Source organism: Monocercomonoides exilis (assembly GCF_001643675.1).
Source record: "Monocercomonoides exilis strain PA203 chromosome Unknown scaffold3-2548433, whole genome shotgun sequence".
In the NCBI taxonomy this organism is placed as follows: Eukaryota; Preaxostyla; order Oxymonadida; family Polymastigidae; genus Monocercomonoides; species Monocercomonoides exilis.
This window is the reverse complement of record NW_027150548.1, coordinates 1,590,287-1,602,646: the sequence shown is the minus strand read 5'-3', so window position 1 is coordinate 1,602,646 and position 12,360 is coordinate 1,590,287. Positions and strand designations below refer to the sequence as shown.

General features: G+C 36.7%; 3 protein-coding genes across 3 annotated transcripts; 1 reads left to right on the top strand and 2 right to left on the bottom strand.

The window, feature by feature from the left end:
- Positions 1 to 970: 970 nt before the first annotated feature.
- On the bottom strand, positions 971 to 1,264 carry MONOS_15928 (uncharacterized protein; the record flags this gene model as incomplete). Its single annotated transcript, XM_067868829.1, has 1 exon — positions 971 to 1,264. One exon carries the CDS (start codon positions 1,262 to 1,264, stop codon positions 971 to 973), a length of 294 nt encoding a protein of 97 aa, XP_067735343.1.
- Positions 1,265 to 8,107: 6,843 nt separating this feature from the next.
- MONOS_16975 (uncharacterized protein) lies at positions 8,108 to 8,365 on the top strand (the record flags this gene model as incomplete). The annotated part of the gene is made up of 1 exon (XM_067869854.1): positions 8,108 to 8,365. The coding sequence occupies one exon, from the start codon at positions 8,108 to 8,110 to the stop codon at positions 8,363 to 8,365; it is 258 nt and encodes an 85-aa protein (XP_067735342.1).
- A 2,671-nt stretch (positions 8,366 to 11,036) lies between these two features.
- MONOS_16530c2 (uncharacterized protein) lies at positions 11,037 to 11,672 on the bottom strand (the record flags this gene model as incomplete). The annotated part of the gene is made up of 1 exon (XM_067869434.1): positions 11,037 to 11,672. The coding sequence occupies one exon, from the start codon at positions 11,670 to 11,672 to the stop codon at positions 11,037 to 11,039; it is 636 nt and encodes a 211-aa protein (XP_067735341.1).
- Between the last annotated feature and the right edge of the window lie 688 nt (positions 11,673 to 12,360).

Here is a 12,360-nt window from a genome sequence, read left to right as displayed (position 1 = left end):
ATTGGCTTTTTAATAATCAAATTTCATATTCTATTTGCATGAAAACTATTTTCGTAAACGTTAAAAAAACTTTCAAAAACTCTTACATCAAAAAAACAAATATTCATGAATAATCACACTTTATTTTATTTAATTTCATGTTATTTATTTTTTTATTTTTTCTATTTTTTTAATTTTTGTTTATTTTTTATTTATTTTATTTTATTTTATTTAAATTTATTATTATCATTATTTTTTTTTTTTTTGTGATAATTTTTCTTTTGAAATTGAAAAAAAAAGAGAAACAAATTTTAAGACACGTTCTTTCTTGTTCTAAGCTGAAATAAAAGGAGTCTGAACAAAAATCGATCTTCAAATCAAAATTTTCATTACAATTTGTGTGCAAGGAAAATGAGATATTTTATTTGAAAATTGTAAACAAATAATAACAGTCAAAATCTAATAAAATCACATCGGTTTTTGCACGACTATTTGTGACTATGTCCGATTGTGGTTAAACGATATGTCGCTTTTCACAGAAATGAATAAAAAATATATAAAAAAATTTTTTTATTGAATCGATTTTCAAATTTCTGTATTTTTCTTCTCAAATTAATTTTATTTCACCAGCAAAAATAATTATTATCATTCATTCACATTATTCAAACTTATTTACACCTAATTTTAAAATATTGAAAGATTGTATTACTTAATCAATAATTGAATTTTTCAATGAAAAATGAACACATTATAAAAAAAAAAAAACGAAATGATTTTCAGGAAATCCCATCTGTGGTGCTCAGACAAGCCTCGCCCTCATCAACACCTCCTTGTGTGTGACCCATCTCAACATCATCCCTCTCAGCGGTTGCCCACTCCTCACTGCCCAACACCACTCAGCTGCCTCCATCTGCTCCTCCACTTGCACCGTCCACCCACCTTCCCTCACCAACAACCACCACCACCACCACTGCCCCCTCTTCCTCTCTGCTCATGCCTCCCTCGCCCTCACAAACTTCTCCCTCACCACCCGCCAACCTGCCATCTTCTCCTTCCCCCTCTTCTCCACCCCAAACAATCTCCTCCCAGATCCCCACTCCCCAATCCCTGCCTCCTTCTCCATCTCCCACTCCTCTTTCTCCTCATTCGTCTCCCTCGTCCAGCCTTTCCTTTTTTCTCCTTCTTCCCTCTCTTCCCCTTCCCTTTTCCCATCTCCTTCATCTTTCTCATCCTCACTCTCATCCTCTTCTTTTTCTTCGCCTTCCCCTTCCTCTTCCCCTTCCATTTCCTCTTCCCCTTCCCCTTCCCCTCTCCATATCCATCACCAATCCCATCCCCACCTCCAAATCCACCTCAATCTCCATCTCTCAAACACCCTTTTCTCCAACATCTCATCTCCCCAATCCTCTCTATCTCTTCCATCCCTTCCTTCACACTCACTCAATTCATTCATCTCAACCACCTCTTCCTCTTCTCTCTCTTCCACCAACACCAACTCCAAAACAATCCCCTCTTTCTCCCTTCACTCATCCCTCTCCATCCACTCAACCATCTTCCTCCACACCCACAACCCCATCGATGGAGCCATCCTCCCCAACCTCAACAGCCCATCCACTTCCCTCTCTGCCTTCAACGCTTCTTTTCTCAGTCAAACACGCTCTTCACCAAATGCTGCTGTTGTATATGTAGGAAATGAATCTCAAAGAGCGAAACCTGGAAGATTGACTGATTTTGATCTGAACAGTCATCGCTTTGAATGGTGTGAATGGAAAGATACAACTGGTGGATCTTCAGCAGGTGGTGCACTTCAAGTTGTTTGCACAAATGCAAATCTCTCCATCACTTCTTGCTCATTCAATAAATGTACATCAAGCAATGGCGAAGGAGGAGCAATATTCTGTCAATATTTATTACAAATCAGCATCACAAAATCGAATTTCACAAATTGCCAGGCGAGACATGGAGGAGCTGCAGAAATAATATATCCTCAATCTGATTCTGTTTGGACATTCTCAGAAAACAGAGTGGAAAGTTGTAAAATAACAGATTGGTGTGGAACTGGTTGGTATTTCTGGATCTACAACATGACATCATCTTGCCAATTTCTGTTTTCTGAATGCAAGTGTATTTCAAATTCAGGTGGAGATTCTGCTGGTGCTCTAACATTCAATGATCCTCCAACCAATAAGCCAAATCAGTTTTCAATCAATGATTGCCAATTTATAAACAACAAATTGACATCAAATTCAACAACTCGTGGTGGAGCTGGTATTTATTTGGATGCAACCTTCACTTGGATGAATGGAGTGAAATTCATCACATTCTGTTTCTTCGATGGAAACACTGCCAAAAATGGAAGAGGAAATGATGTGTTCTTCAGTGGCAATGCAATCACTCAATCTCCGTTTGAGAATTGTGGTTCAACAACCCCAACAAAAAGAGTGTGGAATCAAGGAACTGCTGATAACGCTGAGTACAATGGCTGGCTCCCCCTCATTGCCCAGAACAAAATCGTTGCCAGCAATGGAACCAATACAGATGCCTGTGGCAGACCCCAACAGACCCCATGTGCCACCATCGAGTATGCCCTCAACGCCTTCATTCCCCTCCTCCAAGACGCCTCCCTCACCCTCCTTTCCTCAATATTTGTTCCAACTCAAACACTCACTTTCAGCGCAGTTGACACAAAAATCAATGGAAATGACAACATTTTTCTTATTTCTTTATTATTCTTTCCATTTTCTCATTTTGATTCATTTTCCATTTCACAGAAAAATCCTTAAGCTTTCATCTTCTTTTCATCAGAAGTTTATTTTTTTTCAATCAATCTTTAATCTCCGGTCATATAAAAACATTTCTTCGTCATTTCTTCATCTATTTTCTTTTCTTCATCAAATGAAAATAAAGCTCATGAAATAAGATTCATCGCTTTCATCTCTTCAAATAGGATTTCTTCAGGCATATCAACATGCTCTTCTAGATTTTCCTTTCCTTTTCATTTTCAACAATTCGCTCCAGTTTCGTATCTGTGTAATCTGCTGAAGACTATTTAGGAACACATCCATTTCATAAATGAATTGCTTCAATACCATTTCCTTTTAACTTCAGATGCTTGATCTTCAAAATCAAAAAAGTCAGATTCGATCTCCGTTTTCTGTTGAATGCCTGATGATCAGCTTTTCTTGGTTAAACATTGTACAACTTCCTTTGTAAAATAACATTAGCTGTTATTCCGTGAAAGAATGAAAAATCCTTTTGTCTTTCTGAGTAAGAATGAAAGATGAGGCTTGGCCCTGGATTTAACGGGAGTTAAATGAAATGAAAAAAACAGTATCATTTTTGTTGATCATCAAAGAAATCGAAGAAGAATGCAATGGAAATGAAATGAGCTGAATTTGAGCAGATAGTTTATTTTCTTCGTCGGAATCGTGAATGAAAAATGAAAAGAAAGCACTTTTATCGATTGACTGCAGAGACTAGAAAAAGGAAATGAAACAATTTTCGGCTTAATTTGCAGCGCTGCTGAATTGAATATCATTAAGGCATTTGAAGATCGATGCTCTAACCCAGCAGGAAGTGAGACGAAAAAGACGAAGATGAAGCAGAAGAAGTTGAGAGGAGAAGGAAGAAGAAGAAGAAGCTGAAAAAAGTGAATAAATGAGGAGATTGAAAAATACATGAACAATTAAAAGATATTTCCGCAAGAGCTGGAAGGCTTTATTCGATGTTGTCCATTAAACAATAAATAATTTCGTATTTTATAAGTTGAACTGAGAAGAACAGATAACCCCAATCACTAAACTTGCAACAGATGGGGAGACAGAAGATTTTCGATAAAGATGGATATCTGCACGTCAATTGAATGCCCTCGAGTGGTTGCCTCTTCTTTCTCTTCAAAAAATAGAAAATAACGCTGAATTATTGGTGCTAAAAATACAATGAAAGTGGAATCAAATGAAGATATTGGCATAAGAAGAAGGCGAAGAAGTTGAATAAAAAAAAGATGAGGGAAAGACAGAGAAAGAAATCGAAATAAATTATGAGGAAGTGTCAGAATATGATACAGAAGAAGATTGTTTTGCTTGTTTCGAGGTTGATAGTGATGAATGAGATGACAAAGGCGAAGATGAAGATGAAAATGAAGAAAATGAAGAAAATGAAGAAGGCGAAGAAGGCGAAGAAGTCGAAGAAGGCGAAGAAGGCGAAGAAGGCGAAGAAGGTGAAGAAGAAGAAGAAGAAGAAGGTGAAGAAGAAGAAAAAGAGGAAGAAAAAGAGACGATGTTAATGAAGAAGAAGAAGAAGAAGAAGCTTTTTCAGAACAAATAAAATGGATAAGAAGACTTTTTTAACATGAGTTGACTGCATCATTGTGGAGCAATCGGAATAAGTCTTACGTAATGGACCTCAATAAACGTTAAAATTGCTATCCTTGTGATGCAGATGATGAATGATAAAAAAAAAAACAGCGTTGAAAGAAGGATGAAATGTTGAAGAATAAATCAGTGAGTGGGAGAGCTTATTGAATTGCCAATGAAGATGAAGAAGAAGATTTTGAAGAAACAAATGCCATTTGATATTCAATGTCTGCCTTCTGCTTCAAATGTCCAACAAATTGAATTGCAAATCAAATAGTTGTTCTGTCAGAATATGATAATAATTCTCCAAAAAACACTCAATGAAAAGGAAGTGCCAAATCCATTTCTGTGAAAGTGACTTGTCTCTCTTTTCGGTTGGACTGATTTCCTAGTCTCCCATGTGTAATTTTGTAAATCTTTAGCCATCTTCTCCTTATTTCATTCATCGACGTTGAGTAAAAGGCTATTAACATTTTCCAAAAAAACATTCTCCAAAAGCAATATCTTTTCGAGCAATGCTCAAAAAGAATTAATTTTTATCAGATTCACTCAATTTTCGCTCATTCCGCATCCCAAAGAAGGAAGAAGATGAAGACGATGCAGAATAAGATAGTCAAATAAGGATGTAAGCAATAAAATATGAAGAAGAAGATGAGCAGATATTGTGAATAAAATTCCTCTCTCTGTTGGAGTGGCTTGTGGTAAAGTTGAGCCATATGAGAAGAAGTCTGCAGTATTTCCAGCAGAATGCTCAGCAAAATAAGAATCACCAAAATATACAGCGCTATCAGAAAAAACATTTTTTGTGTTGAATGAAACAGTCATTGGCCATTGAAACATTTCTGCAGCAACTGGAGCGTTATCAGATGAAATGATGCTGATGCATGTAAAATCTTCGACTTATGAATTTTCACAACGTTTTCCTGTCAATTCAGCCGAACATGCACTTTTTATTCACTTTTTTCATCCCTTCGACTTCTCATCCGAGTTGATCTTGGTTCACAAACAAAAAATGAAAGGCCCTCTCAAAAAAGTTGTCGTTCGCCATCCGAATTGAAGTTCTAAGAATCGGTGCATATTTGTTGCTGTTGTGAAAATTTTTATTTCTTCCCTGCTTTCCTTATTCAAAGCCATCTAATCCTTCGTTCTTTCAGCATTCTTAAAACAAAATAATAATCACTTCGAAAAAATAACAATATCAAACCTTCTAAACATTTTTATATGTTACTTTCTGTTTTTTATCCCATTGGCAACTGTTTTCTCCAATTCAATTTTATAATTCCTTCCTTTTTCGAATGTTTCATCATCTGATTCGCAAATCATCCTTTCCATCAGTTGTTTCTCCATCAAATGCATTGATTTCCCTTCCTTCTGAAAAATGTGAAATTCATGTATTCTGCTCAAATTCCATTTTCATCATTGAAAAACATCATTGTTTTTCGTCTGAAAATATCATCTCCAATTCCCTTCCCAATCCCTTCACCCTAGGCACTTTCCATATGAATTCGCTGGTTCAGCTAGATAGCCACCCTGCACAACGAGATATCCCGCTTTCATTCATTTTCATTCTTTTTCGCCCCCTGCCCTGAAAGGAACACAAAAACAGTCAACAGATAAATGTTCATATAAAGAAAAATAAATAAAGGCCAAACTGAACTTCGACTGTATTTTGCCAAGCACACTCATTTCCACAGCCATCATCATTCAAAAATTCAATCTCTTTATTTCAGTCTCAGAATGGTCAAATTGCAGCACAGAACGCGTCCCCACAAAATACATTGCATATCTCACTGAAGGGTCTTCTCAGCCCGTACACATTGTGGTGGATGTGCAGAGGTGTTTTTTCTGTTTTTGGCATGATCATCTCCTTTAATAATATTCTCAACGATACAAAAAAGTATTTGATGTTTATCTCGCCAACACCAGGCACATGAGGGATATGGGGCAGAGAAGAGATGGAAGAATATTTTTTGTGGCAGGGGGTGGGAGTTGAGTGTTCTTTTGAATGCTAATATTTCGAGAGGGGTTTTTGAATGAAAGAAATTCTGAGACAAAAAGGTGGAGAAGAGCAGGTGGAGATTTTGAGGAGATAATATAGTAAATATGTAGAGAAGTGGCTGAGGATGATGAAAGAGGGCTTATTGTTGATTGGAGATATGGATTTGGAAAAGAAAGAAAAGAGGGCAAAAGTGTGCAAGAAGAGGGAAAATGAGAAATATTCAAATGGAAGATGGATATTTTTTTTGAGAGGAGAAGAATGTTTCACGGAAGAAACTGAGAATTCTGAAGATAAGGATGGGTTTGATATTTTCTGATGATTTTGGGGGTTGAATGGAAGAGGGGAATGGAAAGGAATGGAAATTGAGATATATCTTCATTTTCTATTTTTGAGGGGAAAGGAAAGGAAATTGCAAAAAGAAAGTGAATTGACTTTGGAAATATTCAGTTTTATTGATTTCCACAATCTGTTCGTCACAAATTTTGTGATTGAATTTTTCAAACAAATCTGAAGTTTATACGGCAAGCGAGACGTTTTGGCCAATCAACAACTTCATACAAATTATTCTCAACTTTATAAATATCGTTCGACTGATTCAGCGTTTCTCAACTGCATCTTCTTCTTCTCCATCTTCTTCTTCGTCGTCTTCTGATAATTCTCCTTCATTCAATCGATCATCTTCCTCATTTCTCGATTTACTAACACAAAATTCGCCTTCTCACAATCGCTTGCTTATTCAGCGACAAGCACGCCTGTTATGAACCGCATGGCCAAAAACACGCAAAATCTTCTTCACTCAACCATTTCTTCTTCTTCTTCTTCTTTGATTTCAACATCTTCCTCTTCTTCGTCTCTTTCCTCTTCTTCTTCAGCTTCAACTTCATTCTTCCTCATTCATTCGCACATTGAAACAGCATCTATCTTCATTTCAACAATCGTGATCCTCCTTTTCTTCTTCAATGCCTTCTTCGATGAACGAATTTAAAATATTCCTATCTCCATTTCATTCATATTCCTGTTGAATTCATCAAGAAGCATTAAAATCTGCTCAAATAGGAAACGCAAAAGAAATATTCACACTTTCACAGAATTTCAGCCGGACATAACACGGCAATGAAATGGGTAATATTGATCCGGAATAGCCGAGCATCAGGCATGCAACAAAAAAAAGAGATTGCCTTTGACTTTTTTCATTTGGAAGCTGAAAGAATTCACCGAAAACATAAAGAACAGGACAGGATAGGATGTTTGGGACGAATGATTATGAGGATGACCTTCGACAAATTTCACAACGTCATTTGCCTTCAATGGAATGAGAGGATGATTAAACGAGGAGAGCATAGTTTATTTGAAAGCAAATAATTGAAGGATAATTCTATGAAATAAGTGCGTCTGCAGCGGATGAAAAAGGAGAAATGGGAATGGCAAAAGAAATTGAAGGTTTTGAAGAGCTTGTTGATATGCTTGAAGAAATACATTTTGAAGAGAAGAATAATTGAAAACATTCATTTAAGCAACGAGCTTTATTTTCATTTGATGAAGAAGCCAAATCAAATGGAAAATGTCGAAGAAATAAAGAAGAAATAATATAACATGTGCTGATTTTGGGCTCAATGAAAGATATGTGATGATAAGTGCTTCAGTTGAAAAAAGAAATTCATCATTCTCTGAAAATGGAAAGAATAATAAAGAAATTATAAAAAGGTTATCTTTTCCAGTTAATTTTGTATAAACTGCGCTGAAGGTGAGAGTGTTTGTGGGAGTGAAAGTGGAGATGAGAAGAGAGAGGGATGCATCGCTGAAGGGAGCAACGCATCCGAGAGCATACTCCACGGTGGCACATGGGCTTTGCTGTGTTTTGCCACAGGCATCGGCATCACTTCCACCATTTGAGACTATTTTGTTCTGGTCGATGATTGGAAGCCATCCATTGTACACACCGTTATCTGCTTGTCCATTATTCCACACTCTTTTTGCTTGGGTTGTTGAGCCACATTGCTGGAATGGAGATTGGGTAATAACACTTCCGTAAAAGAACACGTCATTACCCCTGCCATTTGTTGCTGTATTTCCATCGAAGAAGCAGAATGTGATGAATTTTATTCCACTCATCCAAGTGAAGGTGTTTGTGCAACACAGCGCAGCACCTCCCCATGATGTTGATGAACTTGTCAATTTGTTGTTTATGAACTGACAATCATTAACCAAAAATTGACTCGGTTTGTTTTGTGGAGGCCAATGAAATGTTAAAGAACCTGTTGAATCGCCACCAGTATTGGCGATGCATTTACATTTGGTGAACAAGAAATGACCGTTTGAAGAAAAATCTTCAATAAAAAAATACCAACCAGTTCCAACAGTACCATTTATTTTACAACCTTCAACTCTATTATCTGAGAATGAATAAACAGATGATGATTGTCGACCATCTATATTAACTGCACCTCCGCGAGTGGCAGAACAGTTTGAAAAATTGGAATTTGTGATGTTCACATTTGACAAATCGTAACTGTATATCGCTCCGCCAGCAGTATCGCCTGTGATTGAGCAATTATTGAATGAACAAGAAGTGATTGTGAGACTTGCATTTTCGCAAACAACTTTAAGCGCACCACCATAATCATTTTGTCCATTTGAATCATTCCATTCGCACCATTCGAAGAGATAACTGTTCAGGTTGAATGAGTACATTCTTTCTAATTTCAATTTTTGAGTTTCGGATCCGTTATATTTTACAAGATCATTTGATGAAGAACGTGTTTGGTGGAGGAAAGAAGTATTGAAGGCTGAGAAAGAAGAGGATGGGCTGTTGAGGTTGGGAAGGATGGTTCCATCGATGGGGTTGTGGGTGTGGAGGAAGATGGTTGAATTGGAGGATTTTGCTTGCAAGAAGAACACAAAAATTGAAAAAGAAAACCAGAAAAAACGATATCAGTGAAAACCTTTGTTATTAATTATTTATATTCATTTCCGCAAATCTCAACCTTCAATCAACTCATCAGTTCATTCATTTTCATCACATCATACAGCTTCTTCTTCGTCTTCTTCATTTTCTTCCTCTTTTTTATCTTCTCCTTCTCCTCCTCCTTCTCCTCCTTCTCCTTCTTCTTCTTTCTCTTCTTCTCCTTCTCGTTCTTCTTCACCTTCTTAAACCTCTTCAACCTCTTCAACCTCTTCAACCTCTTCAACCTCTTCAACCTCTTCAACCTCTTCAACCTCTTCACCTTCTTCAACCTCTTCCTTTTTTTTTCGTCTTCTCTTTTTGCTGCATTTTGAGTGTCTTTTAAAACAGAAAAATTGGAGAATGGAAGAGAAAAGGCAAAGGAAGACTTTTCAATTGAGCACATCAATCATTTGCATCAAAGCTGTGAGTTCATTCGCTGCGTCTTTTCAATTCATTCTCAGCAACCAAAAATAAAAAGTTTGATATTTTCATGAATGCATTGTTTTTGTATTGGGCTTGAGAAAAAAGGGGGTTTGGAAGAATAGATTTTAAGAACATTTCATGAATTGAAGAAAAATGGAGAGGAAAAGAACAATTTTGAGCAGAGATTAAGAGAGATCAGTCAAGGAAATAGAATAAGGATAGAAAATGATTGATGAATGAAGAAATATTTATTTATGTGGCAACAAAGCAGATGAAGGGGAAATGCAATTGGAGCAGAACTTTTGGATTATATTGTGAGAAAAGAATGTGAGTGAGGTATCTTCTCTTTCTCCATCAATAAGAAAAAGCAGATAAAAGCAGAATGATGAAAGAAAAAGGAAAAAGAGATATGAAAAACTGGACAAAAATGAGAAGAATGTGAAGAGCAATTAATTCTGATTGACTTGTTCTGTCATTCATATTCTGAGTTGGAGCATTGGATTAGTTTCTTTTTCAGCCATGTTTGCTGTTGTTGTCTTTGGTGCTCACAAAGCTGAACGTTGAATTCTTCATTAAAGCTATCATCACCATTGCTGCTGAATCCTTCTCAAGAAATTTCATTTCGTTCTTCATCTTCATCATTGTCTTCTTCTTCTCGTGTATTGGTGCCAAATAAAATTTTGGAAAAAAAAGCAGACAGAATTTGTGAATGAAGAAGCTAACAAACAAACAAACAAAGGCAGAAATGGAATAATGATGAATGGGAAAGTGTGAAAAATATCATTTGGTTGAATATTGTGGAGGAAAAATCAGTTGTTTCTTCGATATTTTGGATCTCTCGAAATACATTAAATGACTCTGTCAAAGCACCGAAGAACAAAAAAACAGTTTTTTGAAACAGAAAATTTCTTGTTGAAAAAAATTCATTGGGGTTGCATTTATTGGAAGAATTTCTATGAAATAAGAAGAGAAATGATAAAAATGAACAAAAGAGAGCAGGTGAAAAAGGATAAATTGGCTATTGTTGAAAATGAAGATGATTCAAACGAAGAAATACATTTTGAGAGACGAATAATAGAAAGCATTCCCAAAAGCAACAAGTGGAATTTGCATTTGATGAAAAGGAGAAAATAGATGAAGAAATTTTGAAGAAGTATTTTTATCTGATCTGACGTTATAGATTTTTGAAAAAATAAGCGATGATATAAACTTCAAATGAAAAGAAGATGAAAGCTCATGAATTTTTCAATGATATGGAAAATGAATCAAAATTTGAAGATGAAACGATTAAAGAAAGTTTAATATTTAAAATGATGAAAATTAGAAAAGCATTGAATTAAGAAATCGGAAAAAGTTTATCATTTCCAGTGATTTTTGTGTCAACTGCGCTGAAGGTGAGTGTTTGAGTTGGAACAAATATTGAGGAAAGGAGGGTGAGAGAGGCGTCTTGGGTATCTGTCATGCGAACAAGAGCAAATTCAATTGTTTTGCATGGATTGAGTTGTGTGATTCCGCAGAGATCGGTGTTTGTTCCATTATTTGACACGATTTTGAATGTTGTTATGAGAGGAAGCCATCTGTTGAACACAGCGTTATCAGCTGTTCCTGCATTCCAGACTCTTTTTGATTCTGTTGTTGACCCGCACTGATTGAATGGGGATTGGGTGATGCTGCTGCCATTGAAGAACGCATCATTCCCCATTCCATTAGTTGCGGAATTGCCATCGAAGAAGCAGAAAGTGATGAATTTGAACCCGCTCATCCAATCATATGTTCTTGTGCAGCACAGCGCAGCACCGCCGTAGGTAGTTGGATTTTCGACTTTGTTGTTGATGAACTGGCACTCTTGGAGCAAATATTGAAGAGGTATTACTGGTGGAGGGTAATGAAACGTGACTGCGCCAGTCGCATTTCCACCAGTATTTGCGATACAGACACAATTTTTGAACAAAAATTTTCCATTTGATGTCATGTTATCAAGCACGATTTCCCAGCCAGTTCCACACCAACTTGTTATTTCGCAACTTTCAACTCGGTTTTCTGATAATACCCAAACAGAACTGGATTGCGGCCAGCCAATATAAGCAGCTCCTCCATGAGCCGCAGTACAACTTGTGAAATTGGATTTTGCGATATCAATCTTCAACGAAAGATTACAATATAACGCTCCACCGTATCCGTTACTTGAGCATTTGTTGAATGAACAGGAAGTGATTGTGAGATTGGCATTTGCACAATAAACATAAAGTGCACCGCCAGATGAAGATCCACCAGTTGAATCATTCCATTCGCACCACTCAAAGCGATAGCTATTCAAAGCAGTGAAGGACAATCTGCTTAATTTCTCTCTGTGAGTTTCATTTCCAATGTGTTCAACAGGAGCATTTGGTGAAGAGCGTGTTTGGTGGAGAAAAGAGGTATTGAAGGCAGAGAGAGAGGTGGATGGGCAGTTGATGGAAGGGAGAATGGCACCATCGATGGGGTTGTGGGTGTGGAGGAAGATGATTGAGATGAATGCGAAAAATATTTGGAGGATTTTGTTTGTCAGAAGAATACGCAATAATAAAAGAGGAGAAAAAAATAGAAATTTCATCGAAACTCTCTGTTTTTATTTGTTATCATTCTCCTCAGCAAATCTCGACCTTTAATCAACGTATTTG